General features: G+C 43.6%; 3 protein-coding genes across 4 annotated transcripts; 2 read left to right on the top strand and 1 right to left on the bottom strand.

The window, feature by feature from the left end:
- Positions 1-335: 335 nt before the first annotated feature.
- On the top strand, positions 336-9,312 carry f2 (coagulation factor II (thrombin)). Its single transcript, XM_030752858.1, has 15 exons — positions 336-496; positions 2,096-2,176; positions 2,620-2,699; positions 2,783-2,807; positions 3,622-3,687; positions 3,765-3,873; positions 4,848-4,984; positions 5,295-5,588; positions 5,677-5,793; positions 5,964-6,090; positions 7,053-7,220; positions 7,297-7,470; positions 8,518-8,696; positions 8,881-8,951; positions 9,075-9,312. The coding sequence occupies exons 1-15, from the start codon at positions 424-426 to the stop codon at positions 9,228-9,230; spliced, it is 1,857 nt and encodes a 618-aa protein (XP_030608718.1). The 5' UTR covers positions 336-423; the 3' UTR covers positions 9,231-9,312.
- Positions 9,313-10,498: 1,186 nt separating this feature from the next.
- LOC115796420 (zinc finger protein 271-like) lies at positions 10,499-20,474 on the bottom strand. Of its 2 annotated transcripts, none has more exons than XM_030752827.1 (12): positions 20,331-20,474; positions 19,044-19,246; positions 18,474-18,542; positions 17,724-17,819; positions 17,542-17,640; positions 17,311-17,434; positions 16,950-17,238; positions 16,829-16,875; positions 16,624-16,736; positions 15,587-16,103; positions 13,381-13,836; positions 10,499-13,223 (listed from the first exon to the last, which is right to left on the bottom strand). In XM_030752827.1, the coding sequence occupies exons 1-12, from the start codon at positions 20,332-20,334 to the stop codon at positions 13,006-13,008; spliced, it is 2,235 nt and encodes a 744-aa protein (XP_030608687.1). In that variant the 5' UTR covers positions 20,335-20,474; the 3' UTR covers positions 10,499-13,005. The 2 variants fall into 2 exon arrangements, with proteins under 2 accessions (XP_030608687.1, XP_030608694.1); XM_030752834.1 differs by having other exon boundaries at positions 17,724-17,816.
- Positions 20,320-26,599, top strand: LOC115796727 (E3 ubiquitin-protein ligase CIP8). Its single transcript, XM_030753113.1, has 5 exons — positions 20,320-20,521; positions 21,069-21,934; positions 25,257-25,481; positions 25,640-25,738; positions 26,078-26,599. The coding sequence occupies exons 2-5, from the start codon at positions 21,626-21,628 to the stop codon at positions 26,183-26,185; spliced, it is 741 nt and encodes a 246-aa protein (XP_030608973.1). The 5' UTR covers positions 20,320-20,521; positions 21,069-21,625; the 3' UTR covers positions 26,186-26,599.
- The last annotated feature ends 196 nt before the right edge of the window (positions 26,600-26,795 follow it).

The raw sequence follows: 26,795 nt of genomic DNA, 5'->3' as shown, positions 1-26,795 counted from the left end.
ACCATTTAATCATTTTAAGCCACATCAAATCCTGCAGTTGCCCCAATCTAAGAGATTTTCCAAAGACATTTTAAGATTCTTTAGGAATTTGATGTCCTCCAAAATTGTGAGTTGTATGTTCATATGTTTTATATACCAAAGAATAGCTAAAAAAAACATTGTAAACAGCTGATCATTAATAAATAATATTCACTGTATTGTTGCAGGAATGTTGTATTAACGTGCAGCAGTAACTCACAGCAGGACTGGAGTAAACATGTAGCTTTAAACATGATCGACTCATCAGTCCGGCTCATACTTTGACCCTTTGGTCAATAACCCCCGCCCCCCCTCCAGAGAAAGAACAGAGACAGACACACACACAGAAGGACACACTGAGGACTGCTGGGTCTGGTTCTGAGGTTCTGCTCGGAGGTCTGGATCATGAAGGAACCAACATTAAAATCAGCTGCTGTTCTGCTGCTGTTCCTCCTGCACGGCTGTCTGGCAAACGCTGGTACTGAACACCGTTCTTCTTTAATCTGTGAACTGTGTTAATGAGTGGTATTAAAGGTACTACATGTACAATATCAGGGTATTTGTAGTGTATAAAAAGAGTAATATGGGTAATCTAGATCAATAGTTCGGTTTGAATTTATGCTGTTTTAAGTTTTTTACAAAGAAAGTTCATTAGAAGGTAACACTTCTCGTTATTATTAAGTACTACCATTACTCAGTAGACTGAATAGAATGTATAAAAATAAGTTCACAAGTATCTGAAGTAGTGACCTTTACTTAAGATATATTTTCAGTGCAGTACTTTTTGTTTTTTTAAAGTCTGATCAGCATGAATCTGTGCCAGAAACAGTCCATAAATGGTTTTTCTAAACTTAACCTTTAGTCCTGACAGAGTTTTGACATCCAAGGCCACCAAATGTTTTCCCCCCCAACTCGTCTATGAAGCCACGCTGCTGTCATACGTGTGGTTTAACACTGTTAAGCTGAAAAATGCAAGGCCTTCCCTGAAAAAGAAACTGTGTGTGTGGGAGCTTGTGATGGTGTCTTTCCAGATATCCTTTGCTCCAAAAAGGAATTGAAATTTTGATCTGAGCACAGAGCAGTTTTCCTCTGTGGCTCCGTTTAGTTTTAAGGCGTTTTGGTTCAGAGAAGACGGCTGATGTTCACGTGTGGCTTCCTCTCTGCATCACGAGCTTTAACCTGGATCTGTGCACGCAGGCAGTGATTCGTGGTGATATTCCTGAGCCCACGCACTGATTTCATGCTTTACTGCAGCGCTGCCTGCGCCCCAAAGATTATTGATTTTCAGCCGTGTCCTTTGGACACGCTGATTTCTCCAGATCCTCTGAATCTTGTGTTGATATTATGCTCTGCAGATAATGAAATATTCAAAGTCTCAGGAATATTATTCTGAAATTGTTCAATTTGTAGATACTTTTTATGGCAGATTTGTGAACTTCTGCCCACCTTTACTTTTGAGAAGCTCCACCTCTCCAAGGTGCTCTTTTTTTTATACCCAGTCATATTACTGACCTGTTGCCAGTTACCCTAATTAGAGGCAAAATGTTCCTCCAACTGTTTTTAGTACCTGTACTATTCCAGCCTTTTGTTACCCTTTCACAACTTTTTTGAGACGGTGCCATCAAATTCAAACTGGCTCCATTTTTCTCAGATTTTTTCACATTTGATGTTTTCTGCTGTGATTAAAATATGAATTTATGAGATCTGCATTTAATTATTATTATTTTTAATTCTGTTATTTATATATATTTACATCCCAAGCTGAGGGATTGTACACATTCACTGTTAATCTTTCATGACTTCTGTGTGACCTTTGAACTTGTTTTAATACACGAGTGTGACTAAGATGCCCTGATTTTAGTTTGTTTTTGGCTCTGTTGTCACTACTGATAATAATAATGATAGAACACATCAGCGCTCCGAACACTGACTCAGTACATCAGTGTCCCCATGAAATGAATCTACTCTCAAACTGAAAGAGACTCTTGTTTTCTGAGGGTTATAACGAGCCGATCAAACTGGAGGTTGTGTGTCGGTGCTGCTGAAAAGTTTAAGCTGATTTTCCTTCTTGTTGCAGTTTTTCTCAGCAGCCAGGTCGCGTCGCAGGTTTTGGTCCGAAACAGACGAGCCTATCAACTGCTTGAGGAGATGAAACCAGGTAACACGCCCCCACCCATGGATAGCGAGTTTTCTCCTCCAGCTGTGGTTACAGCAGCCACGATTTGAGCTGTTGACCTTTATTATGAAGCTGCGTCTACTGAATTGAACAAGTCAAAAAGCTTTTAGTCAAAATGCTTCATTAAAATAAATGTTTTTGTAGTGAAAAGGCTCCTTTTCCTTTATTTTTTTACTGATAACCACTTACTGCACTGCAGTATGTGTTACCTGGAGGTGGGCAGGTGAGCTCAAACTGACAGTTAACATTTATTTTTGAATGTCAATCAAAAAGCTGAGAAGAAACCAAAGAGGGCCAAAGCAGAGACAACACTCAACTCTGAAGAAACACGACCGCAAAACGTTTTGCTGGGGCTCTGTGTGTGTTTGTATCTTATGATGGCTCCATGATCACAGAGCATTAATGCAGATGTTGCTTCACATCAGGGAACCTGGAGCGAGAGTGCATCGAGGAAATCTGCGACCACGAAGAAGCCCGGGAGGTGTTCGAGCAGCCAGTTAAAACAGTATGTCTTCACTGCTGTCAGTAGTTTAACAGTACTGAGATCAGTTTGAAGCCTAACCGCACAATAACCTGTGTTCCCTGCAGGAGAAATTCTGGGCCAATTACCTGGGTGAGTCCTTTTTTGTCTATACTGTGAACACATTTGTCACATCTTCAAAATTACATTCCCTGAGCCATTCAGTATACTCCAAAGAAAAGCAGCAAATTCTCACATTAAGGAATTTTTAAAATATATGTTAACTTTGAGGCATCAACTGACTGATAAATCAAACCCCCCACTCCCCAAAAAAGGCTGAGCAAAGAGTTTTATTATGAAAGGATCATGATTTTGTATGTTTGTGGTCCATCTCTTAACTTGCTTTATTTATTGTTCCAAACATTTGTTGTCTTTTTATTATTTTTTTATGATTACTGTCAAAGTCCACGTGAATTAATGCTGATGACCATGTATATGAAGAGTTGCAAACATAACAGATGAGAAAACTGTGACTTTCTTCTTATTAATGCACAAAATGAATTGAAATCTCTCATTTCCATCATGTTTTCTGTTGCTTGAGCCGTTTCTTCTCCTGCAGGTGTTTAATAGCATCAACTGGGTGGATGGATGGCTGTTAGTCCAATTTACTTTGCTTAATTCTGAACACAAGTATATTATTGTATTAGTTGACAAGGATTTTTGTTGTGAGTTTCAGTGCATTCCACTGGTTTGGTTGAATTTTATATTGTTTAATTTAGTTACATTTATTTTTGATTTGCTTCAACTTTGTGCAGTTGAATTAATATAATCTGTGTTTAATTTTTAATGTTATTTGTGCAATAGAGTTTTTTCAGCTGTTCTGCACTGCAAACATGAACAAAGTCCAGAACAACCCACAAAGTGAGCACACAAACATCTCACTGCTGTTTGTCCGTTTGTTCTGCAGACTGTAAAGGAACTCAGATGACAAGAACGGCAAAGAATATTGAGCTTGTCAGACAATGTGTAAACGGTAAATATCAATAAACCTAATATAAAGCAGTTGTTGTTGTGTACATTAACACTGACTGAGTGTGTGTGTGTCCTCAGGTCAGTGTATTTATCTTCAGGGAGTGAACTACGCAGGAGACATCAGCATCACACAATCCGGCAGAATGTGTCAGCACTGGAAGCACAGCTTTCCACATCCCATCTTTAGGTGACTGATCAATCTGCTACATAAAAACAGGAACTGTAGTCCAAAAATGGCCTAAACCACCTCTAAAACCAGGCCATGAATAACCAAAGTAATGCAACAAACTATTTAATTACCTCACTCATAACTCACTAAACAGCTAATTACCTAATCAGAAGAAGAAACACACACCTGACAATTAATTTATTGATATTATCAAAGTGTAACTCCCTACCACATTAACTAATAAAACACAAATGATTAACCACCCAAGTCATAACTCAGTAAACAATGAAGTAAACTAACGAAGAACAAAAGAATCCGTAACACAACTAACTACACAATAATGAACAGTGAACGTTACCAGTGAACTTGGCCCAACTTCTGCCGTTTATCTGGGTCTGGGTCACGGGTTCAGACTTCCCTTTCCCGTTTTCACATCCAGCTCTGCCTTCACAGCAACAGATCGGTACAGTGTTCACATCCCTGCAGACGCCAATACATCCATCTGCCAGTCCTCCCCCCGCACTTGTGAACAAGACGCCAAGACACCAAAAGTGCTCCACCATGGGGCAGCAGCTCATTCTCAACCCAAAGTGAACACTCCATGCTGTTACAATATGATGGCCAATATGTTGGTCTTCATACATATTTCAGGTGTTTAAAAAAATTCAGTAATCCAGACAACAGCTCTCAGGAAGGTCTTCAATAAGAAAGACCTTCCTGAGAGATGTCTGGATTACTGAACCACATTGTGCTTGTTTTCCAGAAACAGGGCTCTGTAGTGAAAGTGTCCGGGTGCTAAACTGGCCTACCTGCAGTCCAAACCCTTTGTCCACTTTAAACATCTGGAACTTTATGAAACCAGGCACATCAAACAGGAAACATCTGGCTCTCAAACTCAAGCAAACTGCTGCTCCAGCTTTTTTTAATAAAACACGCTATTTCCTGTCTTCTCCTCACTTCACCTGTTTTCCTGTTTACCTGTGTGTCTGCAGAGAGTACAATGCTTTGGAGCCAGACAGCATCTTGAAGGAGAATTTCTGCAGAAACCCCAACAACAACTCATCAGGACCCTGGTGTTTCACCAAAGACCCATCTGTCCAGAAAGAGCCCTGCAGAGTTCCAAAATGTGGTAAGTATCTGCTACAGCCACAGATGGACGCATAATTCATATTCTTGCAACAATTTCAGCTAGCTGACACTGTCGCGCCGATAATGTTGGAAAACGAGTTCCTCACAAGTCACTGAATTCCTTGGACATTCCAGTCTCTGGTTGCTGTATCACTGCTGAGCTCTTCTTGCCTCTCAGAGTGTTTAATGGCTGCATTTCTTAGGCTCATATACAGTCTGGTATAAGGTTTCTCTGCAGTTTGAGCCTCATGTTCTATCAGCTGATCCATTCACTGTGATCAAAGAGCTTAATGTTCTATCTTTTTTCCAAGGTGAGGTCTTTGTTCCACCCACTGTGGCCACAAAACCAGACAGACCTGTAGAGTGCATAGCAAATTATGGTATAGATTATGTTGGGGACCTAAGCGTTACCCTGGGAGGCCACACCTGTCTGCTGTGGTCATTACCAGAGGTAAGAGCCCTCAGCCAGGACAAGGAGTTCAACCCTGATGTTCAGCTGCAGAGCAACAAGTGCCGAAATCCTGACGGTGACTATGAGGGCCCCTGGTGCTACGTCAGGGTTGATGGAAATATAACAGTTGACTACTGTCCACTGCAACTGTGTGGTAAAGTACAATCCTACAATGCACTATTAAACAAATGCTCCTGTTGACCTGCCCTTTACCTTGACAACTGCCCACCTGTGTCTTGCAGACGATCCACTGTTTGGGCCTGAGCAAACAACTGTGACCGAAGGCAGGGAGCGCTCTGTCTTAGGTCAGCCCAGAAAAAACCTTTTCACTCCTCGCACCTTTGGACAAGGAGAGGATGGTGAGTGCACTTAATGGGCTGTGACAGCAAGCATCAGGTGACCACACCGTGCCCAAAACAGCAGAGAGAGAACTAGTCAAGAAGCAGGAGCTCCAACTAGCCTGATGATAACTGAAGTCAGTGTGTTTAATTGTCTTTCTGACCTTTTTTACTAACTGGTTGTGTTGTAGATTGTGGACAGCGCCCCCTGTTTGAAAAGAAGAACAAACAGGATGCAAAGGAGGGAGAGCTTTTGGAGTCCTACAGAGGGAGTCGTGTCGTTGGGGGTATCGATGCTGAAGTGGCCTCGGCTCCATGGTAACAACACTATATAAGCATTATGACTTTAAGGATGATTGGCAAAAGTGTGTGTTTAAACAGAACAAAGATATGAGATACTAACGACTGTGTTACAGAATATGAAAAACAAGCTAACTGACTAAAATGCAGAGAACAAAATGGCTCAGAAAGGTGAAAATATATAAATGTAAGAGCTGAGGTAAAAAGAAAACCAAAAAATGTGACAAGCTCACAATTTCAATAATCAAAATATATCTATGATTAAGAGCTTAATAAGTAGATTCTAACAAATACATGGGAGTAGGAGACAGGAAAGACTTTCTGAAGCTCCAGTGGAGCTGAAACAGCTGCTGCCTGTCCAGGAAATGATACGGTGAATGGTCAAGGTCATCCAGTTATTATCCACAGCCATTCACCACAGCCATTGTCACTTGGTGACCTCTGGATCAACTGATGGAGGAATTCAAACGGTGTGTTCAATTCAGTTCTATAATATTCAATAATAATAACTGAGAAGTAATATGGACACATTCCACAGTGAGGAGTTCATGCTGTTTGCACAACCTTCAGTCCAATCCCTCCACATTTCTCAGTCCCACTCAAATTGACGTCTCTGTTGGTCACACTTTGGTCCATGAAGTGACATCATCTCCACGGTCCACATCAAACTCCACTGTGGACTTGATTTGGTTCACTGGTTCTTAAGCTCGTCCATATACAACAACAACAGCTGGAGCAGCACCAGCTCTGAAACAGTGTAGATCCAGCAGAACTACGGGCCTCAGTCTGGGCAGTAAAACTGAATGAGTATAACACATGAATAGGCTTGTAAAACTTGACAAGATCTGCAAACACCTCAGAAATCTCACTAAAATAAGTTAATCTTAAAAAATGTGTGGAAAGGCTGTAAGAGGAATTCTGCCACTCAGAAATAAATAAATGAAGTGTTCTAACAAAATAAGGCATTTCATTGTTTGCAGGCAGGTGATGCTGTACAAGCGTAGCCCACAGGAGTTACTGTGTGGAGCCAGTCTGATCAGTGATCAGTGGATCCTCACCGCAGCTCACTGTATCCTGTACCCACCCTGGAACAAAAACTTCACCATCGATGATATACTGGTCCGCCTGGGAAAATACAACAGAGCCAAGTAACAAGGCCTGCCTGCATTACTGTTCTGTTCATGTTCTGCAGCCCTGTCAACATGATTTACATCATTTTTCCAGGTTTGAACGCGGCATTGAGAAGATCGTGGCACTTGATGAAATCATCGTCCACCCTAAGTACGACTGGAAGACAAACCTGAACCGTGACATCGCCCTGCTGCACATGAGAAAGCCAGTCATATTCACCGATGAGATCCACCCCGTCTGCCTGCCCAGCAAGACGGTCGCCGCATTGTAAGACAGACGCAACATTTATGACCTGCTGTCAAAACAAGTCCAATGACAAAAGGCATAAAAAATAGGATAAAAGGCCCAATATTTAAACATGCGAACAGCGTTGGTCTCTCATTAGCAAACTCGTGGTGTTGGTCAGAAAAGGTGAATGAAAAATGAAAAATTCATCCAGTGATTGCGTAACTGTCACACATGATGGGATTTTGACACTTATCCACACATTAAAATTGATCTGATCCCAAGCCCACAGGGGTGCTGATGCCCCCTTTTTGATGTCAAAACCTCAGAAAATACAAGTAAACTAGTTCAGCTCAAACGCTGTAATTGGATTTCCCACATAAACCAAAGGAAAAACCTGCATTTTGCTCAAAGATCACGGTTTTCTCACCATGGGTTTCTGGGACTGAATAAGTTGCTGCCCAAAGTGAAGGAGTTAAATCACCATCACCACTATAAATTAGCCTAAAACTGGCAGATCTCTCGATTTGCCACTAACAATGCAACCCTCACCTACACAGACTGTAAATCCAAAATCATCTCTCCATAGAGTGTGAGTTTAAGTTTGCTCAAAGACCAGGCGAGGAGCTACCACATCCAGAGAAAGGTCTTTACCTTACTATTTAAAGTGCATTAAGATGACTGTTGTGGATTGGTACTATATAAATAAAGCTGAACTAAACACAGCATACGCAGCATGGTGGTTAGCACCACTGCCACACAAGCAAGAAGGTCCTTGGTTTGAATCCATCATCGGGCTGTGTGGATGTTTGCATGTTGTCGGCAATTCCGGTTTCTTCCCACAGTCCAAAAACGTGCAGTTAGTGCGATTAGCTTAATTGGTGATACTAAATTGCCCGTAGGCGTGAATGGTTGTCGGTGTCTCTGCGTTAACCCTGTGATAGACTGGCAACCTGAGAATCTTGAGTAATGCAAAGCCTGCCTGTGTAGGTCACTGCCTTTCAATCATTTGAGTCCCTTTAAGTGAGTTTTATTGTGCGGATGGTGATGAACCTTTGCGATGTAGCTGACTGATATTTTTCCCGGCAGTCTGATGTCCGAAGGCTTTAAGGGCCGAGTTACCGGGTGGGGGAACCTGAAGGAAAGCTGGAACCCCTCAGTGAGAAATTTGCCAGCAGTCCTCCAGCAAATCCACCTACCAATAGTGGACCAGAACATCTGCCGCAGTTCCACTTCAGTCAAGATCACAGACAACATGTTCTGTGCTGGTAAAAGATGTTTCCGTATTTGTTCAGAAACCAAATGCATGTTTTTATTTTTAGCTGGTTGAAAGGATGGTTCAGCCACTTGAACCCCGGCTGTACTGACTTTTTCTCCAGCACCAAAACGCCGTTCATTGCAGTTCCCCTTGCTGGTCACAGTTCCCCTGTAAATACAGCCTCTGTGTTTCAGGTTATAACCCAGAAGATACTCAACGTGGAGACGCCTGTGAGGGAGACAGTGGTGGACCGTTTGTGATGAAGGTGAGTGTCTTACTGAAAGAAGAGTAACCTACAGATTAACTCTCCAATAGTATTTAAAAAAGAAAGTAAAATATCTACTTTTGCAAACAGTGAGTCTTATTATGAAACCGTCTTCCTGCACAGTACCCGGCAGAGAACCGCTGGTATCAGATCGGCATCGTGTCGTGGGGCGAGGGCTGCGACCGTGACGGAAAGTACGGCTTCTACACTCACCTATTCAGGATGACCAGGTGGATGAGGAAAGTTATCGACAAGGCGGGAGGAAGTAATGACGAGTAGACACGAGCACACAGACATCCATCACTTCCTGTTCTCCCCTGTCAAGCAACATGATGCTAATAAAGATTGTCAACGCATCATACCTTCGCCTCTGTTCTCATTCAAGCCTCGGTCTGACCTGCAGTAACAGGAGTCGGAGAAAGTCCCATCAGAACAGCTTTATATGAACTCAGGTAGAAAATCGAACCGGCAGCAGGAGGTTAAAGTTCATGTTCAGACGGCAAAAAGAAAACAGCCATCTTTACATTTAAGAACACGTCAGTCACTACATTTACAGGCACAGACTCATAGTCCACGTGTTCTGACAAACAGCACATCCAAATCAGGATCTATCCCAAAGATATGGAAGCTTCTTTCTCCCGCTAAAAAAAATAATAAAAACTGCCATCCATAACTTGAAATTTTGAGTTAGCTATCTCAAAATTTTGACTTAACTTTCAGGTTAGCACTGCCAATCAGGAAACAGAGGGCAGCAGCTGTCCAAAGCTCGACATGATCACATGGATCCTTTCATTCGGCAGAAGGCATCCAAAGCTGAAGAACCAGGTGCCAGGTTGTTCAAGTTTGCTGCACACTGATGCTGTCATTACCTGATTTTGAATGTGCGTCTGCGCCATCTGCTTCCGTGTAACAAGGGAATGACGTCCTCCACGGAGCTTCCTGATTGGCAGAGTTAACTCGGAATTCTGAGATACCTAACTGGCTTTTTTTTCATTGGCGGAAACAAGCTTCCATACAAAGACATAATACATATAGGATATGCCGATATTTTTTAAGTTGGGCAGGATTTATCCAGTTCAGAATGGGTCTCTGCGTTGACTCCAAACTCTCTGTAGGTAGAACAGGTCCACGTACACTGTAGTTAAGGCAATGAGTCTGTTAACTGAGCAAAACACCAACTTGATCCCAGGAGCTCTAAGGACTTGTGTCTCCTTTGGGGCTTTTTCCAGAGGTTAGTGGCTGTGAACCGACCACCCAACAGCTTTTCAACCCTGGATCATTTCCTTCATGTGTGACAGAAACTCTGAACTGTTTTCATAATGGTTTCAGTTACACCGACTCCTCTACGCTCTAGATCTGTAAGCCAGGGTTCATTTTAAATTATTATAGTTACAGCAGTCATACAAGGTGGGGAAATTACAACCAAATCCACGTCCACATTGTTATGAAAAATAACACGTAAATGACCCAACACAACTTCCCATTACACTCACCACACCAGCGAGCTGATTAAGAAAGTACAAAAACCTGTAGGTGAGGTCGATTGATACACTTGTGGTAGGAATTTTATGAATAACAACATCACAACAGCACATAGACACAAACAGTCACCTGAAGGTTAAAATCAGGACATCAACAGCTGGATGACTGGATAAATACATCTGCCCCAGCACCCAGCTTTTCCCCACACAGCCTTCATTCATGTTGGCCACTCAGGGGTATTTTGGGTTCATTTTTACCTGCTCGAGACAACGATGTAATCAAATCCCCTCACTCTTATTCTGAAGGTTCAGCTGCTGTTAGCTAGTAGTTCCGGTCTTTGCCATCTTTCTCAGGCCTTCTGTGCTATTCAGGTGTCTGGAGTCTGCAGTTGGACAGATAAAACTCCAACATCTTGGACTGCAGCTAGTGACGATTAATCTTGATCTTCTCTGGAGAGCATCTGTGAGCTGGAGAGCCACTCTGACCACAACCTTAAGGAGGTGGAGGAGCTCCTCAAGAACTTCCATTGGAAGCTGCAGTCCAAGATGATGGGAGTTAGAATCCATCAATGGGATGAGGGACTCAATGGGAATGCAGCCAATTGTTGCTCTGTTATTTAGACTCACAAATAGTGTTTTATGTGTGTTTATATTCCTGCCTCGGAGACTGACCATCTGCACTAGTTTTTTGGGAGGAAGTGGTGATGTTTGTTGTTTTATTTTGCTAATTCAGTCACCTCTCTCCTTTAGAATTTATCTTAGGTGAGTAAATTCCTGAAAAGTGCCACAAGGTGGAGCCTTATTCCATCCATCCATCCATGGAGCCTATCCCAGCTGTCATAGGGCGAGAGGCAGGGTACACCTGTACAGGTCACCACCCTGTCACAGAGTTGTTCAGAGACACTGACAGCAGTTTAGACTTGGCACTGATTGGTCTGTGTTAACTATCAGGAAGTCTTTGTTAATGCATCCAACTAATTCCTGGTTTAAAGTTAACATAATCCAAAATGGATTTCGCTCGCTCGCACGCACAACCAACCAACTCTGAACTTTTCCAGGCCGAGTTCAGAGAGCTGCAAACCTTTTGGCTGGTTGATACTGTGACATCACTGCAGCATTCACTGCCATTGGCTGTGCAGAGAGCTTTGTAGTGTGGTGGTTTTTTGAGTTCACCGACAAAAGCTGGAGCATCTTTGTGCATGTAAACGTAGCCAGTGACACAAATTCATCAAACACTTTGTTACACACCAGAGTAAACATTAATGTGCTCGAGTCAGAGTCACAGACAACGTCAGGGTCAGCAGGGGTCACCGGGTCACGTGTAAGATCACCATAAAGAACACAGTTTACCATCTTTTCACAGAAGAATCACCAAAAACAGAAAAAAAAGGTGTGTTGTGCTCCCATTATTGTTAACACTTTCAGTGATGTAGTAAAAACCACTTACTGTACAAAAGAGTGATTCATTATAATTACTACCACCAGCAACCAAAGGGAAAGACCCTGGACCTGCTCCAGGCTGATCGACCAGGACCGCGGCCGCCATGTGGCGATGCAGCCGTCAGCGGGAGCCTTTAGATTTCTTTCTGAGCAGCAAATACTGACAATTACTTAGTTTAGAAAACATGATTAAAAATCTGTGTTTTTGACCAGCAGAACTGAGTGAAATTTAATTAAAAATGAGAGAAATGAAGGAAAACTGATTAAGATCTGATAGACCTGAAAAAAAAATCACTTTATTAATTTTCAACAGAGGTTGAATCAATTAATTTTTTACCTGCAGTGTTGAAAACTGTTTGTTTTCCAAACATTTAATCTATTTTTAAACATTTGTTCTCATTCATTTTATGAATTTATTATTTATTAATATTTTAATGATATCTGTTAACTTGGTCGAGATTTAGGAGAATATTTCTAGTATACTTTTATTCACAAAAATATTAAAAATAAATATTAATTATTGTTATTTAATATTCATTATTGTTTCAACTGCTGTAACAAAATTAATTCCCTAAGTCTCTGATAATTCTTATTTTATTAGTTTGGTAAAAATTAATTATAAAAATAATTTTATTGTATTACAAAAAAATTAACAATTATTTTTTACTACTAATATCATACAAAATTTTTAAGTAAACGTGAACATAAATATTTAATTTGTATTTATTATTTAATTAATATTTTACTGACATTTTACTGTTTGTTTTGTTTATATTTTTCATATATTTAAATATTTAATTTTTCTGTAAACCGAAAAAATGCACATCAAACAGAACACGTCAGTAAAATATTAAATATTAAATTAAATATATCAAATAAGGAATTTAATATTCATAAATATTTTAAATACATTTTTTATTTTAATTATTGATCAGACTCGATCAGCTGATTTTGCAGCGGCTTCCTCGTCACTGTCAGCTGTAAATCAGCTCGATGTTGAGTATCCGCTCCCTCGTCAAACTGCATCGCCACAGGTCGACTCGGACGCGTCAGCGAGTCGGCGATCGATCGACTCGCTGCAGGAACAAAAACGTACAAGCGCACGCGGCACAGTTCTGATTCCTCTGACGTCCTCAGGCCTCCTCGGCCGCCTCCACTGCCGCCGCCGCCTCGCCGTCGGTAGTCCTGTGTGTCAGCAGGTGTCTGTTCAGGTGAGTTTTGCGGGTGTAGCTCTTGGTGCAGAAGGTGCAGGCGTAGGGACGGATGTTGCTGTGGGACAACATGTGTTTCTTCAGGTCAAACTTCCTCCGTAAACACTTCCCACAGTCTGGACACGAGAACGGCTTCTCTCCTGGAAAACAGACGGTCGGGTTCAAAATCTGGAAATTATTAATTAACATTTCATTTTGAAGCTCACGTTTCCCAGAACTAAAATTCAGTCCATGTCCAGCTGCAGGTTACAGGATGTCTTTACGTAACGCGGTCATGTGACGAGCTTCCTGTCTTACCTGTGTGTATCCTCCGGTGTTCGGTCAGGTGACAGGAAATGGAGAAGGCCTTCCCGCAGTCCTGGCAGATGTAGGGACGCTCGCCCGTGTGCGTCCTCATGTGTTTCTGCAGGTCGCCTCCGGACGGCCAGCCCTTACCGCACACCGTGCAGACGTACGGCCGCTCCCCGGTGTGCCGCCGCACGTGCACGTTGAGGCCAGCGAGCGCGGTGAAGTCTTTGGGGCAGTAGGGGCAGCGGTAGGGCCGCTCCCCGGTGTGTGTCCTCAGGTGGCCCTCCAGGCCGTCGCGGGTTTTGAAGCGCTTGCCGCACTGCGGGCACAGGAAGCGGCTCTCGGCGGTGTGGCTCGCCCGGTGGGAGTGCAGGCCGGTGAGCGAGCCGTACGTCTTGCTGCACAGGTCGCACTGGTACGAGCGGAAGGTGTGTGTGCGCTGGTGGATGCGAAGCTGGGTCACACCTGGAGACACACACATTTCAACAGGCATTAACCTCCACACCGCCTGCTGAGCACCTGAACGCATCGTGACAGGTTCCCAGTCTACGTGATGTTGGGATATCTTTTACTGTGAAAATGTTTCCTACCATGAAACCGCTTTTCATAGATTTTACTGGAAAGTTGTATGAATTGTAAGGCCTTTTTTACCCATTATAAACTTTGATTTGATTCTAATTGGTTCCAGAATTAAAGATTTCACACCAACAGTTCTCACTGATGTTGCAGAAAAAAATATCTGAACTCTTCCACCTCTGCAAGCCAAACAGAAGGACGGAGGTGACAAAGGATGAAAAACAGCCTGATTATGACGACTTCACTGGAAATGAATTAGAGTCACCAGCTGTATGACTTCATTAGGTACCCCGTTCATCTGCTCTTTAGCACAAATATGTAATCAGCCAATCACACGGCAGCTTCTCCATGCATTTAGGGATGGAGTCGTGGTCCAGAGGACCTGCTGAAGTTCAAACTAAGCATCAGAATGGAGCAGATGAGTGAATTAAGCCACTTTGTGGCATCATATTTCAGAAACTGCTGACACAACCATCTCTCTGGTTCACAGAGAACGGCCTGAAAAAGAGAAAGTATCCAGCAGAGCACCCGTGGATGTGTAGCTGACCGATCTGCAGCAACTGCGTGATGTTATCATGTCAATAATAATAATCTCTGAGGAACGTTTCCAGCAACTTGTTGAATCTGTGCCATGAAAAATGAAGGCAGCTCTAAAGGCATAATAAAGGTGAGAGTCGTCCACCGCACTGACTCTGATACAACCTCCTGACACTGTCCTCACAGGCTGTTTACATATAAATCATTGGCTGCCCCCCCCGTTATTGCTGTGAGTACCTGCAGACTGCACAGCAGACACTGCTGTGTGCAAACACTCAGAAACCAGCGTGTGGGAGCGAAACGGAGGTTTGCCTTCAGAGTAAAAGGGGCGACTCAACGCTGCAGCCAACACTTACTTTACTTTGAAGGCAAATGTTTCCAGTTTCTGAATGCGTCGCACTTTTTTAGTCATTTCACTTCAGCTCAGAGAAGCTGGCGATGTTTGCAGACAATCAAAAGGAGGTTTTCGGCGCAGAGACGTACACGTCTTTAAGAGTGGTTAGCAGGGGTCACACGTCCAAAATTGCAGGTGAGTTTGTGGTCATGTGGCTCCAAACCTGTACAACCATTAATAAAGGTGTTCCATTATAAAAGTATAGTACTCAGACGTTTTAGGCGCTAAAATATTTGGCCGTTTGAGGGTTAACGGGATGGAGGATATATTTCTTGGAAAATAACTTCTCAGATGATGATGGTGGAGACTGAGCTGCAGTTATTCACAGCAGACATGAGTCAGCACATATTTTATCAGATAATGTTGGATTTCCATCAATTTTCTGCCGTCATGGTGGATTTATAAAAGAGGCTATAATTAAAGCAACAGTCTTTGCCATCCCTAAACTGTTTTAGACTGACAGCTCTAAAACAGGCCTGTTTTGCTCCACCATCATCCCGTTTCCAAGAACCAGACTTCTCAAAGGGCTGAGTCAGAGTCGTCTGAGCGTCATGTAAACAGCAGCACTCAGAGGCTGTTTGATGCACACACAGACACACACAGCTGTGCTTTTAAATCCATGAAGGTGCAAGCCCCCCCCCTCATCCACAGAAACCGCTTGCTGTTCACAGAGTTAGTCTGTCTCAGTGGTCTACCTGCACAGGTTACCTGAGAAGGTCTGGTCACAGAAGCGGCAGTTGTAGCAGGGCTCGGCCCCCTCCACCGAGTGGGTCTGCAGGTGTCGCAGCAGCTGCGTCTGCGAGCCGAACGTCTGGTCGCACACGGTGCAGGTGAGGTCGGGCAGCCGGTGTTGCAGCCGATGGGTGTCCCTCTCCTTGGCCGACTCGAACACCTTGTCACACCGGCTGCAGGTGAAGCCTCCCTTGTCCAGGTGGGTCTGCTTGTGATTGGTCAGGCTGGACAGGTGGTGGAACTCTTTGTCGCACTGGCCGCAGTGGTAGACCGGGCGCGCCCGGTGCGTGCGCTGGTGCGACAGCAGCTCGGCTTTGGTCCTGAACACGGCGCTGCACTGGAAGCAGGACTGGGACCTGACGGGGCGGGGCTGCGGGGGGCTGCTCTGAGGAAGGTGGGGCTCTTTGTCTCCACTGCCGGGCTGAGGCTGTCCGAGCGCGGACGTCGTTAACGCCGAGCCGCACAACTTGTTGGAGCGCAGGTGTCGGATCACCTGCAGACAGTCAGGCCACAGAGATCAAAGGGAGCAAAGTCTTTCTGCTGATTTAGGATCAGCTGAAACTGGATCCTGACTGCGACCCCTTTAACCCCAGACTGAGGCAGCTCTGTGTTTACATTACATCATTCTAATGTTTAGGCGCATCCTTCAGGAAAAAAGGTGCTCAAATTAGCACAAACTGTAATGTGGACAATATAAATACTACCTCATATACTACTACACATATACTACTACAATCCTACTGTAGTCAGACTGACCTGTAACTTCTGTTTACTTGTAGTTCAAAAGTTTTTTGTTTTTAACAAGTCTCTTATTTTTTTCAATTTATTTAGAAAACTTTTTCTATTTTTTAAAACTATTTCCAACTTTAAATGATATATATATATATATATATATATATATATATATGACAACTGTTGTTTTTGTAGCTAACTGTTTGTGTGGTTATATTTATTTATCTTTTTAAGATCTTTTATTACTGTTCAAAAATGTCACCACAAACAGACACACTCACCTGTGAGCGGTAGATGAAGCATTTGCCACACTGAGGACACTTGTGAGCCACACGCTGGGAATTATGGGAAATGCTGTACAGAGCATTTGCTGCGACCTCCGAGCAGGAGAGATCTGATTGGTCGATGGAGAAGAAAGACAGAAAGCTTCAATGAGCTTGTTCCTCTGTGAGTGTGAGTGTGTGTGTTTGTGTGTGTGTTTGTTACCTGTGTCTTCTGATTGGTTGGCCATGTTTCCAAATGAGTCCCTCAACCTGAAGGAACAAGGCGGTCATTTTTAAAGCTCGGTGGGTTCTGGAGGACACAGGGCGTAAAAGAAAGGTCTCACCTCTCCACCTCCACAGGTGTGACTGAGCATTCGTCGCTGACCACTGCTGAGCTCTCATTGGATGCCTCTAACCCAATCACAGTCTCCTCGACCTCCTCCTGTTCATCCTCTGTCATCACCACAACCTCCACCTTCACCAGCTCCACATCCAGCTGCAAGGGACTACTCACCTCTGGGAGCGCATCTGATTGGACCTCTGTGTCAGAAGGAGGAGGGTTGGGATTGGTCAGTTTAGTGAAGAGGGGGTGGGACCAGACAGACAGGAGGGTCTTCTCAGTGTCACAGCCCACTAAGGAAACAAAGAAATCATTAAAGATCATCAAAACTGAGGCTGATTGTTTCGGGTTTGGTGGTTTATTACCTGCTGTCAATGCCTGTCCCTGTAAACAGCTCTGATTGGTCAGCAGCTCCCTCAAATCATCCTTGTCTGCCTCCTGCAGACAGTCCTCCAGGCCAGAGGGGGCAGCATCAAGCCAGGAGGCAGCCTGACAGAGAGAGATATTACTCAAACTTTCATGAATGGATGAGTACATAAATACAAAACAAATACAAAACAAACGCTGGACCGACTGTCCAAAGTTCCTCTGAGCACCTGTTTGAAGTCAGGGATGGGGAAGAGCTGCTCAATCCTGGACAGGAAGTCAGATATGAGGGACTGGAGGGCGGAGTTGAACCTCTGGTCGAATACCTCCTGGAAGACAAACACAGAGAGAGATGGATGACGGAATAATGAAGCTTTGTGTGAAGCTGCTGATCCAAGGTGGCAGTTCTGACCTGTAGGAGGCGCCGAGCGTCGTCTGGACTCTGAGTCAGTTTGTCAGTGAGCGTCACCAGAGCTGAGCAGCATCTGTTTACCTCTTCATCCAGCTGCTGAGGAAACACAAAACAAACACAAGCTTTCATTTTATTGAAGCTTTTTACCATTACTGATTCTAGTTTTAATCATTATTTTTGTAGCTACAGTATCTTCTGAGGATTATTCCTCCATTATAGTGATTCTAGAAAAAAAAACATTAAAAGTCTGTCCTAAAATAAAGCTCTGTGGGTGCAGCCTAATTTTTCTTATAGTAATGCAAGTGGGACAGGCAGCATAAGGTCTAATGATACTGGTGAACAACAACATAGGTAACAGCATGAATAATAATAAATGAATACATAAATGAATGAATATAGCTTACAGTTTTGTATGCACAGATTTCAAGTTTCAGGATCATGGACGAGATATGGATGATCAAGATAATGTGGACAGACTAGCAAAGCATTTAAAGAAGAAATGTTCAAATGCTTCACTTTACTGATTCACTGTTTTTGGTGTTACATGAGGTGGAATTTAAAGCTGTTGTTTTTTTGTCTGGTGCTATTCAAACATTTAACAGGCTGAACCTCTGGAGCCTCACAGTAACCTGCGTTTCCTTTGCTTTTCTCATAAAGACAAGTTTTTCACATTCATGTCTTTACTGAAACCATCTGGAAACACAGCAAAGACAAAAATCATCGTAGTCTGAACCAGGCCTCTGGTCTCACCGTTGCCTCAGAGCCGATCCTGTCCGGATGGGCACGGAGGGCAGCTGATCTGGGGTCTGAAAGGGTAACCTAAAGAGAAAAGGAGAAAGACACAGACATGTCACTTCCATGTTAACAAGGAATCATAATACACTGGATTTTGTTTAAAGCTGCTGCTGTTTAGCTTTTAATATTTACTGATAACTGTGAAACAACTGAAACTCAAATGGACTGAGAACAGAACCCTGGGGAACTCCACGGGGGTTCACATCCATATGAAGCTATTATGATCCAAAGTAGAAGCCCGAGGAAATCCACAAGTACTTATTAGATACTTCTGGACAGCATGAACTTTTTCATAGTTCCTATAACTTTTGGAGTAATTTGGAGACTTTTTGGATTCCTGCTACAGGCTAGGGACTCTCTAGCACAAGAGGAACATTTCAGCGGCACATGCCCAGGTCCTTCTACTCGTTCCAAGTCTAGTTTCTGAACATCCATCCTGGTAAAGACTTCTGGGAACTGGCTTAGTCAGTTCTTTGGAAACTAAATTGACAAATTTACCGCTCTCTCCCTCCCCAGATCACCCACCTTTGCCCTCAGAGCCAGCAGCAGCAGGCTCCTCTGCCTGTCCGTCAGCAGTTGCGGGACGGCCTCGGTCATGAGAGAAACAAAGTCCTCCAGCATCCAATAATGCTTCACGCTTTGGTGCCTAGCAACCTGCCACATCGCCGCCGTCAGCAGGCGGAGAGGTGGAACGAGGAGGCGCAGGGAGGAAAGGGGAAGAGGGGAGGCTACAGAAGAGGACAGGTCGACATGTCAGAGCAGGAAGTATCATGATTTCCTGTTACCTGACTCAGTGTCAGGGCTGCTGCACACATGAACCAGGACTCTGCCGTTATTATTACTTAATGCAACTGCAGGTGTTGGTTACATAAGTAGGATGACGATCAAAACTAACAGTGTAATAAACTTCAGCTTGTGAGCACAAGTAAAACAGTGATGTTTTACACCCAGCTCATTAAGGTGTGTCAATATGGCCACACCTTAATCATAATGTCAGTGGTCACAGTAAATAAAAACAAACTGTTTCCAGTAAACAAACAAAGCGAAAGTACTTTGGCAAGTAAAAGTTCTTCAGATCAAACCAGAGAAGTTAGAAAAATGTAACTTTGTTTGGCTGAGAAAAGGAGCCACCAAACTCCGTTTAAAATGTTCACAATTTAACAGTCATTGCTCATGACCGACTTAAAAACATTTAATAAGACTGCACTAAAAACACGTAAATAAATACAATATAGTCCTTTAATCGGCATATTTTTAAAAAAAGAATATATCCTTGTTTACATTTTCAAGCGCCATGTTCAGCTTTAGTCCCATTGGTGGCCGCTAACTGTCAATCAGAGATCGGTGTGTTGGTGAATGAGTGCTTATTCTTTTATTGTGAATGCACTGTTTACATTACATTAATGAGTGCATTACAGGAGAGCCACAGCGATGCTAATTAAACAGTTAAAATATCTTTAAGACTATCGTAACAGTGAAAATCTGCACAGTTTGTCAGTGATTTGTGGGATTTTTTTATTAAAATAATTCACGCCCGATAAGTTACAAATACGCCGAATTAAAGTGCAGCTACAACAGACTCATTAGCAGTTGTTAGGGGGCGATCGTGAAAAATCAAACGTTTGAAATAATAACAAAACTTTAAAAATGATACATTTTTGCACGGACTTTGGCTAGCACGGGTGCACGCGCACAAGTTGGCACTAGCTGGCTATCGCTCGGTAATTTAAAAAAATTGGAGCAAAGTCCTGGTTGTTCTTTTAAAGAGAGCAGCGGGCTGAGTGCGCAGAGGACAGGGGGGTCAGCACGTACCCATTCCGCGTGCAAACTCGCCCACAGTCTGTCCACTTTTTCCAAAACGTTAGCTGCCGTGGCTAACCGCTAACTACTGTTTACGCTGCAGCTAGCGGCGGCTCCGCCTCCGTCACACCGGAACAACGCACAACGAACACGTCCGGGGCGCGCGTGCGCAAACGTGAGGTTTATTTTAGCCCGCGATCCAGGTGAGTGGGACAGGTGGGGCTTAACGGTCATTATTTGTGCTTAAGAGAAGAGTTTATCCTCTTTTTACCTCCTCAGTAGGTTCGCTTCGAAACAAGTGGCAACACTTTATTAATTGTAATATTATTGTATTTGTAGTCATAGCAATCGTATTAATGAACAAAAAATGTAATTAAAAAAAGTTTATGATTAGTTTATACTGTTTGCAATTCAAATAAATTTTAAAATTCATTAAAAATGTAATTAATTGATACGAGCCATGTTCCATTACTTTTGTAAAAATATTTAATTATTAATGGCATTTTACTGGTATAATAAAGGCGCAGAGGAAAATGTTCCATCTTAAATACTTTTAAGAAGGTTTTTTTTTAAGTTGGATAAAAAAAGCTCAGTCAAAAGCCAAAATTAAACACACAGTGCTCATATAGGTGTCCCGATTTATCAGATTGATTACACTGTTAATCAATGAAGGCTGGAGTGCAGTGAAGTGACACAGATCCTGTAAGCCTGTCCAGTAATCTCCCTGCTCTCTCTCCCCCATGGCTTCAGTAAATGGATTAACAGGCTTCAGGTCAGAGCAGCGCAGAGAGCAAAGAGACGCTCAAAAGACAGAAAATAAACAATACCAGCAGCGGTGACGGTGGAAGAGCTGGAGGCCGGACTTTTGTGTGGACTCCTGGATGGATCTGCAGGGCTGGGAGAGAGGTCGGCAGTCAGGACCGCTCCTCGGAAGCTCATCGACTCCTGCCGACCTCGTCTTTGTCCACCTGGCTGCTACATGCTGGAACTGAGCTTCTTTGTTCCTTCATTTAAATACTTTATTTTAGGCTTTGACCTGCTTTACTAATAGATTTTTGATCAACGTCAACCAGGTTTAGCATTATTGTAAGTCAGCTGGCATGTGTGCTTATAATCTAACCTAACCTGGCTGTAGGTTCATTGAGCCAGCTTTAACATGGCCCACTCACACCCTGTAGGTGTGCTTGTAGCTATTCTCCTGTGATTCAACATTCAGTTTTGCATTCATGGCTTAGAATAAAGTTATTTCAGGAAGCAGGCTGTTTGTTGTTGCTGCATCTTTCTGCGCCACAAGCATAAATGTACATATGCTCACAATGGATCCAGACAGAGAAGAAGCTGAAGTATTTTCAGACCCCGAAGACCCATTTGCTCAGACAGCAGAGGAAGAGGAGCAGGATGAGGAGGACGAGGATGAGGATGAGGATGGTGAGGAGGAAGATGCCAGGATCTTTAATTCCTGGATGCAGCAGTGCAGGGGTGGGGAACAGCAGAGTAAAGTCAGAGAGGAAGAGGGTGAAGAAGAAGAGTCAGAGGGAAGAAGATCTAAAAGCAAAAGCAGCCTGGAGCCTCCGGTCCCGGTGAGGTCTAACCGCCGAGCTTCACTGCCATGCCCGGTAAGAAAACCAGAAACAGCTCCAGACACACAGAGTTCAGCAGAGTGTGGTTGAAGGTGGGGTACGGCATTTATGTTTATATTGAGATGTAACTAAGATCGTTGGTAAGAACAAGTTTTCAATTACAGGACATTAAGAATGCTGGGTTTCTTGATCTTTTCAACTTTTGCATGACCTGCTTCCCATCTTGTGATGATTGGGAAGGTAACGAGCACTGAACCCAAATTGAAAGCCCTCGATTCACTTTCATTCAAATGTCTCATCCACGGACTCTCATGAATGTGGGGAATTTTTGCAGGTGAAGAGTTTTTGATACAGTGGGAATCAGAAGAAGCTTGGAGATAAAGCTGTTCAGTCTCAAAGGTAGTGTAGGCATCTGATCCAGTCTTTGGACAGAAGAACAAATAAAGAGTTCTTTGGAGGAAAGTCTTTGTACTGGAATATCTCTGGAACAAGTCCAGAGATATTTCGTAGCTTGGAGGATTCCCTGTGTAGCACATTTATTCATGCTAAGGCCTTTACCAAAGCAGCTTGAGCAGATAGGTCGCTAAAATCTAATTTGCCTCCAGCTTGAACAAATCCTTAGTCTGCTGCCAGTAAAACCTGAAACTGGACCAGTCTCAGTCCCAGCCAGCAGGCATGGGGACCTTTTATGTCACTTGTCTCCATCGCACAACATAAACACAACATGAACTTTTCTGCAATTTACCCTGAATAACAACACACTTGCATATCAAGATGAAAATAACTGGAAGAAAACAACATATGTCTCTGGGATTGAAAATGTGCATCTGGCCTGATAGTTGGCAGCTGGCAGCTGATGGTTCATCATGGGTACATCATGACATTACAACAAAAAGAACAGGCTTATTTTCATTTGGTCTGTGACACTGACCAACAGAAGCAGAAAATAATGCAATCACAGTGAAGTTACTGATGGAGCTAAAGGTCAGATGACCCATGCTATCATCTTGGCAGTGGCATAAAGGACTGACATAACCACCACCACCATCAAATGCTGGTTTGCAAAGTCCCGTTATGAAACCTCAGTCCGAGTGTTCTCATTGACGCTGTCTTGGTGTTTTGAATTTGATGCCATGGTTCTCAGTCAGAAAAGGATGGAGAGCCCACGCTGGATTGGGAGTGAGTTGCTGCCTCATGTAAAGGAGCTTATCTCAGGGTCTTGTTGACATGTGGAGCAGGTGTTGGTGCAGCGTCTGCAGGGATGCAGACTCTGTACTGTCTGTTGTAGTGAAGAGAAAGTTGAGCACCTTTGACCTGAAGCTGTGGGTCATGACAGGAAGAATCAGATCATGGATACAAGCTGCAGATGCGAGGTTCCTCTCTGAAGGATTCCTGGGCTCTCCCTTGGAGATGGAGCGCTCAGAGCAGTCATTATTCCTCCACATCTGATCATCTGATCAGGGTGTCTCCTGGATGCTGTGTTTCAGGTATGTGCCATCAGGAGGAGGACCCAGGACAGGATGGAAAGACTGTTAGCTGGGTTGGGATCGTCTTGGGGCCTCTTCAGAAGTGCTGGAGGAGATGGCTGGCCAAGCCAACTTTATTTATAAAGCACTTTAAAACAGCAGATGCTGACCAAAGTGCTTCACATTAAGAAGACAATAAAAATACAACATAAATAAATTGATAAGTTACATAAAACTCAATAAAACTCTCAGACTGTGGCCAATGAAGAGAGCTGGGTGAAGAAGCCTGTCTAACATGCAGTGGGGGTGAAATCCACAGCTTAGGTGCTGCCACAGCAAAGGCTCTGTCCCCTCTGACCTTTTGTCGTGTCCTCGGCACATCCAGGAGCAGCTGATCAGCTGACCTGAGTGCACATGTATGAGCTCAGAGAGGCAGGGTGGGGGTAAGACCATTTAATGACTTAAAAACAAATAAGAGAATTTTAAAATGAACAGGGAGCCAGTGCAGTGAGGCCAAAACAGGAGAAATATGATCCCTCTTCTGTGTAGCAGTTAAAAGGCGAGCAGCTGTGTTTCACACCAGCTGGAGGTGAGACAGGGATAACTGGGAAACTCCCAAACATACAGAGTTACAGTAATCCAGCCGCATTGTAGTAAGTGCAGGGATTATAATTTCAAAGTCCTGTTTTGAAAGAATATGTCTGACCTTGGCCAGTTGTCTAAGTTTAAAGAAGCTGGCTTTGACCACTGCACTGATCTGCTTATCTAAATTAAAATCACTGTTCATTTTAACACCCAGGTGAGTGACAGCAGGCTGTGTGTGTTGTTAGAGGACCCAGATCTACAGGAGAGGACCCACCAGCAATACCAGGACCACAAACATAACCTCTGTCTTATTGTCATTAAAATGAAGAAAGTTTAGCACCATCCAGGGGAGGAAGGGATGGATGGATGGATGGATGGATGGATGGATGGATGGATGGATGGATGGATGGATGGATGGACAGATGGATGGATGGATGGACAGATGGATGGATGGATGGATGGATGGATAGATGGATGGATTGATGGATGGGTGGACGGATGGATAGATGGATGGATGGATGGATGGATGGATGGACGGACTGACGGATGGACGGACAGACGGATGGACGGATGGATAGATGGATGGACGGACGGATGGATGGACGGATGGATGGACGGACAGATGGATGGACAGATGGACGGATGGATGGATGGATGGATGGACGGACGGATGGATGGACGGACAGATGGATGGACGGATGGATGGATGGATGGATTAACGGATGGACGGACAGACGGATGGACGGACGGATGGATGGATGGATGGATGGATGGATGGATGGCTGGCTGGATGGATGGATGGATGGTTGGATGGATCTGAGTACATCCTGTTTAACTGTAGTTACTGTGAGAAAAGCAGCTGTTAGTTGACTTCAGTCAGCTCGGCCTTCAGGGTGTTCACAGCTTATGATCTTCATCATCCATGAAGGCAGTAAATGTCTTGTTTGCTGTTTTCTAACCTTCAGCCTTTCAGCTGGGTATTAAGTGTAGACTCCCAGAGGCACTGATGGAGCTCATGTGTGTTTTTGTTTGCTGAAGACTTTTTACCAAAAAAGCAAATTAGAAGCAAAGAAACTAAAACTGTGAGAAAGAAGGAAGGCAAATATTTACAGAGTGCAATGAGTTAAAGTTTTGCTAACCTTTGACATTCCTCTGTCTCATGATCACCCTTTGGTTTGTATAGTTAATAATGTCTTTTTTAATCACATTTTTCTTTTCACTTTGCTTTCTAATAGTCTGCATTCACCATCTCGTGTCTTTAATTGATTGATTGATTGATTGATTGATTGATGCTTCTCTGTCTTCAGTCCACTCTGTCGGCCATGCAGCTGTCTCGTCTCCACTCGTCCACTCAGGCTCCGGTCACAGCGAGGGTTTTGCTGCGCCGCTCCTCCTCCCGCCGCCTCCTTCCCTCGCCTCTGGAGGCCACCACGCCAACCTCAGAGCGCAGGCAGTCCCTCATACCCACAATCCCCGAGGCCGTGCCACCTGAGAGGCGGGGACAGTTCAGGAGACGCAACGTCATGTCACTGGTGTGTAGAAGCACTTCTTGATGTTTATATGAGAACACTAAGACATGTTTAGGCTCTTTGTGACTTTAATCGTGTGTGTGTGTGTGTGTGTGTGTGTGTGTGTGTGTGTGTGTGTGTGTGTGTGTGTGTGTGTGTGTGTGTGTGTGTGTGTGCTGCAGAGCGATGCATACAGTGTGTGTCTGATCTGTCACAACAACCTAAATAACGGCACCGGCGGCACCAGAGAGCTCGAGTGCACACACACCTTCCACAGAGAGGTAACACACCCCAGAATAAACCTGTGGAGTGACCATAGATGGATCACAGACTCAGCAGGGTTATAGAGCTCCTACTGGAGGCTCTGTTTGAGATGGATGGCACAGAGGAAGTCAAGTAGATGACCTCAGATACTCACACTGACAGAGTCACTAAAACAGATTGAAAACAGATAGTTTAGCTTTTTAAGGTTTAGTTACAAGAAGTTAAAGATATTTTAGTCCAGTTTAACATTTATAAGTGGAAAAAAAGACACAAAGCATCACAAAGACATCTCTTTGACTCCTGTGGTTCCTACATGTTGGGGCTCTGTGGTGCTCACTTCCTGTCTCTCTCCTCAGTGTATCGAGGAGTGGCTGTGGAGGAAACAGTGCTGTCCAACGTGTCACGTTCAGGTGTCCATGCCGCAGCCGTCTTACTGGAGCTCCACCAGGGTCAAAGTCCCCTGAGACCACCCAAAAACCCCCCAGACTTTAATGGATAACCACTTTATCAAAGCCCCAGGAATTCTTTGTCACAGTGAAGCTGAAAAACAACCACAGTAACCTCGTGTAGGATTTTTTTTTTTTACAACTTTTGCAGTATTTTAGTGACTTTTAAAATCATGTTTGATTGTATGAGTGTAGGAAAAATATGGTGCATACATAAACAAATTCCTAAAGGACTTTGCACTTCTAAAACTAATTATAATTACTTCTGCTAGCCTGTTATGCTGGATTTTATTTCTTTTCCTTGTTCTCTATTTGAATCATCTTCTATATGTTTTGATGTGAATATTCCTGTATTGTATTTGCTTATAAGCATTCATTTATTTCTGTAACCACTTTGAAACGAGCCGATAAATAAACCAATAAATAAACTAACTAAACTTATAAAATAAATGAAAAAATAAACTAACTCCGTGTGGAGGAAACAGCGCACCCTTTATCCAGAGGGCGGTACTGCAGGCGGAAGTGCTGCACCTGTTGATGTGCTCTTCTCTTCGGTCTAACTTCACCGCCCCACAAACACCTGAAACTTCCACCACCTGTGAAGCTTCTGGAAACTTTCGGAGCGTTT

Source organism: Archocentrus centrarchus, chromosome 2 (assembly GCF_007364275.1).
Source record: "Archocentrus centrarchus isolate MPI-CPG fArcCen1 chromosome 2, fArcCen1, whole genome shotgun sequence".
NCBI lineage: Eukaryota > Metazoa > Chordata > Actinopteri > Cichliformes > Cichlidae > Archocentrus > Archocentrus centrarchus.
Note: the sequence above shows the minus strand (reverse complement) of the source record. Positions and strands in the feature narration are given on the sequence as shown.

Coding starts and splice junctions, on each gene's coding strand:
- LOC115796727 (XM_030753113.1), top strand. CDS start 21,626: ATGCTCACAATGGATCCAGACAGAGAAGAAGCTGAAGTATTTTCAGAC. Junction 21,935..25,256: donor GAGCTTCACTGCCATGCCCG/GTAAGAAAACCA, acceptor CTCTGTCTTCAG/TCCACTCTGTCGGCCATGCA. Junction 25,739..26,077: donor CACACACCTTCCACAGAGAG/GTAACACACCCC, acceptor CTCTCTCCTCAG/TGTATCGAGGAGTGGCTGTG.
- LOC115796420 (XM_030752827.1), bottom strand. Junction 17,820..18,473: donor GGATCGGCTCTGAGGCAACG/GTGAGACCAGAG, acceptor GTGTTTCCTCAG/CAGCTGGATGAAGAGGTAAA. Junction 17,435..17,541: donor CCATCCCTGACTTCAAACAG/GTGCTCAGAGGA, acceptor TCTCTCTGTCAG/GCTGCCTCCTGGCTTGATGC.
- f2 (XM_030752858.1), top strand. CDS start 424: ATGAAGGAACCAACATTAAAATCAGCTGCTGTTCTGCTGCTGTTCCTC. Junction 7,471..8,517: donor AGCAAGACGGTCGCCGCATT/GTAAGACAGACG, acceptor TTTTCCCGGCAG/TCTGATGTCCGAAGGCTTTA. Junction 8,697..8,880: donor AGACAACATGTTCTGTGCTG/GTAAAAGATGTT, acceptor TCTGTGTTTCAG/GTTATAACCCAGAAGATACT.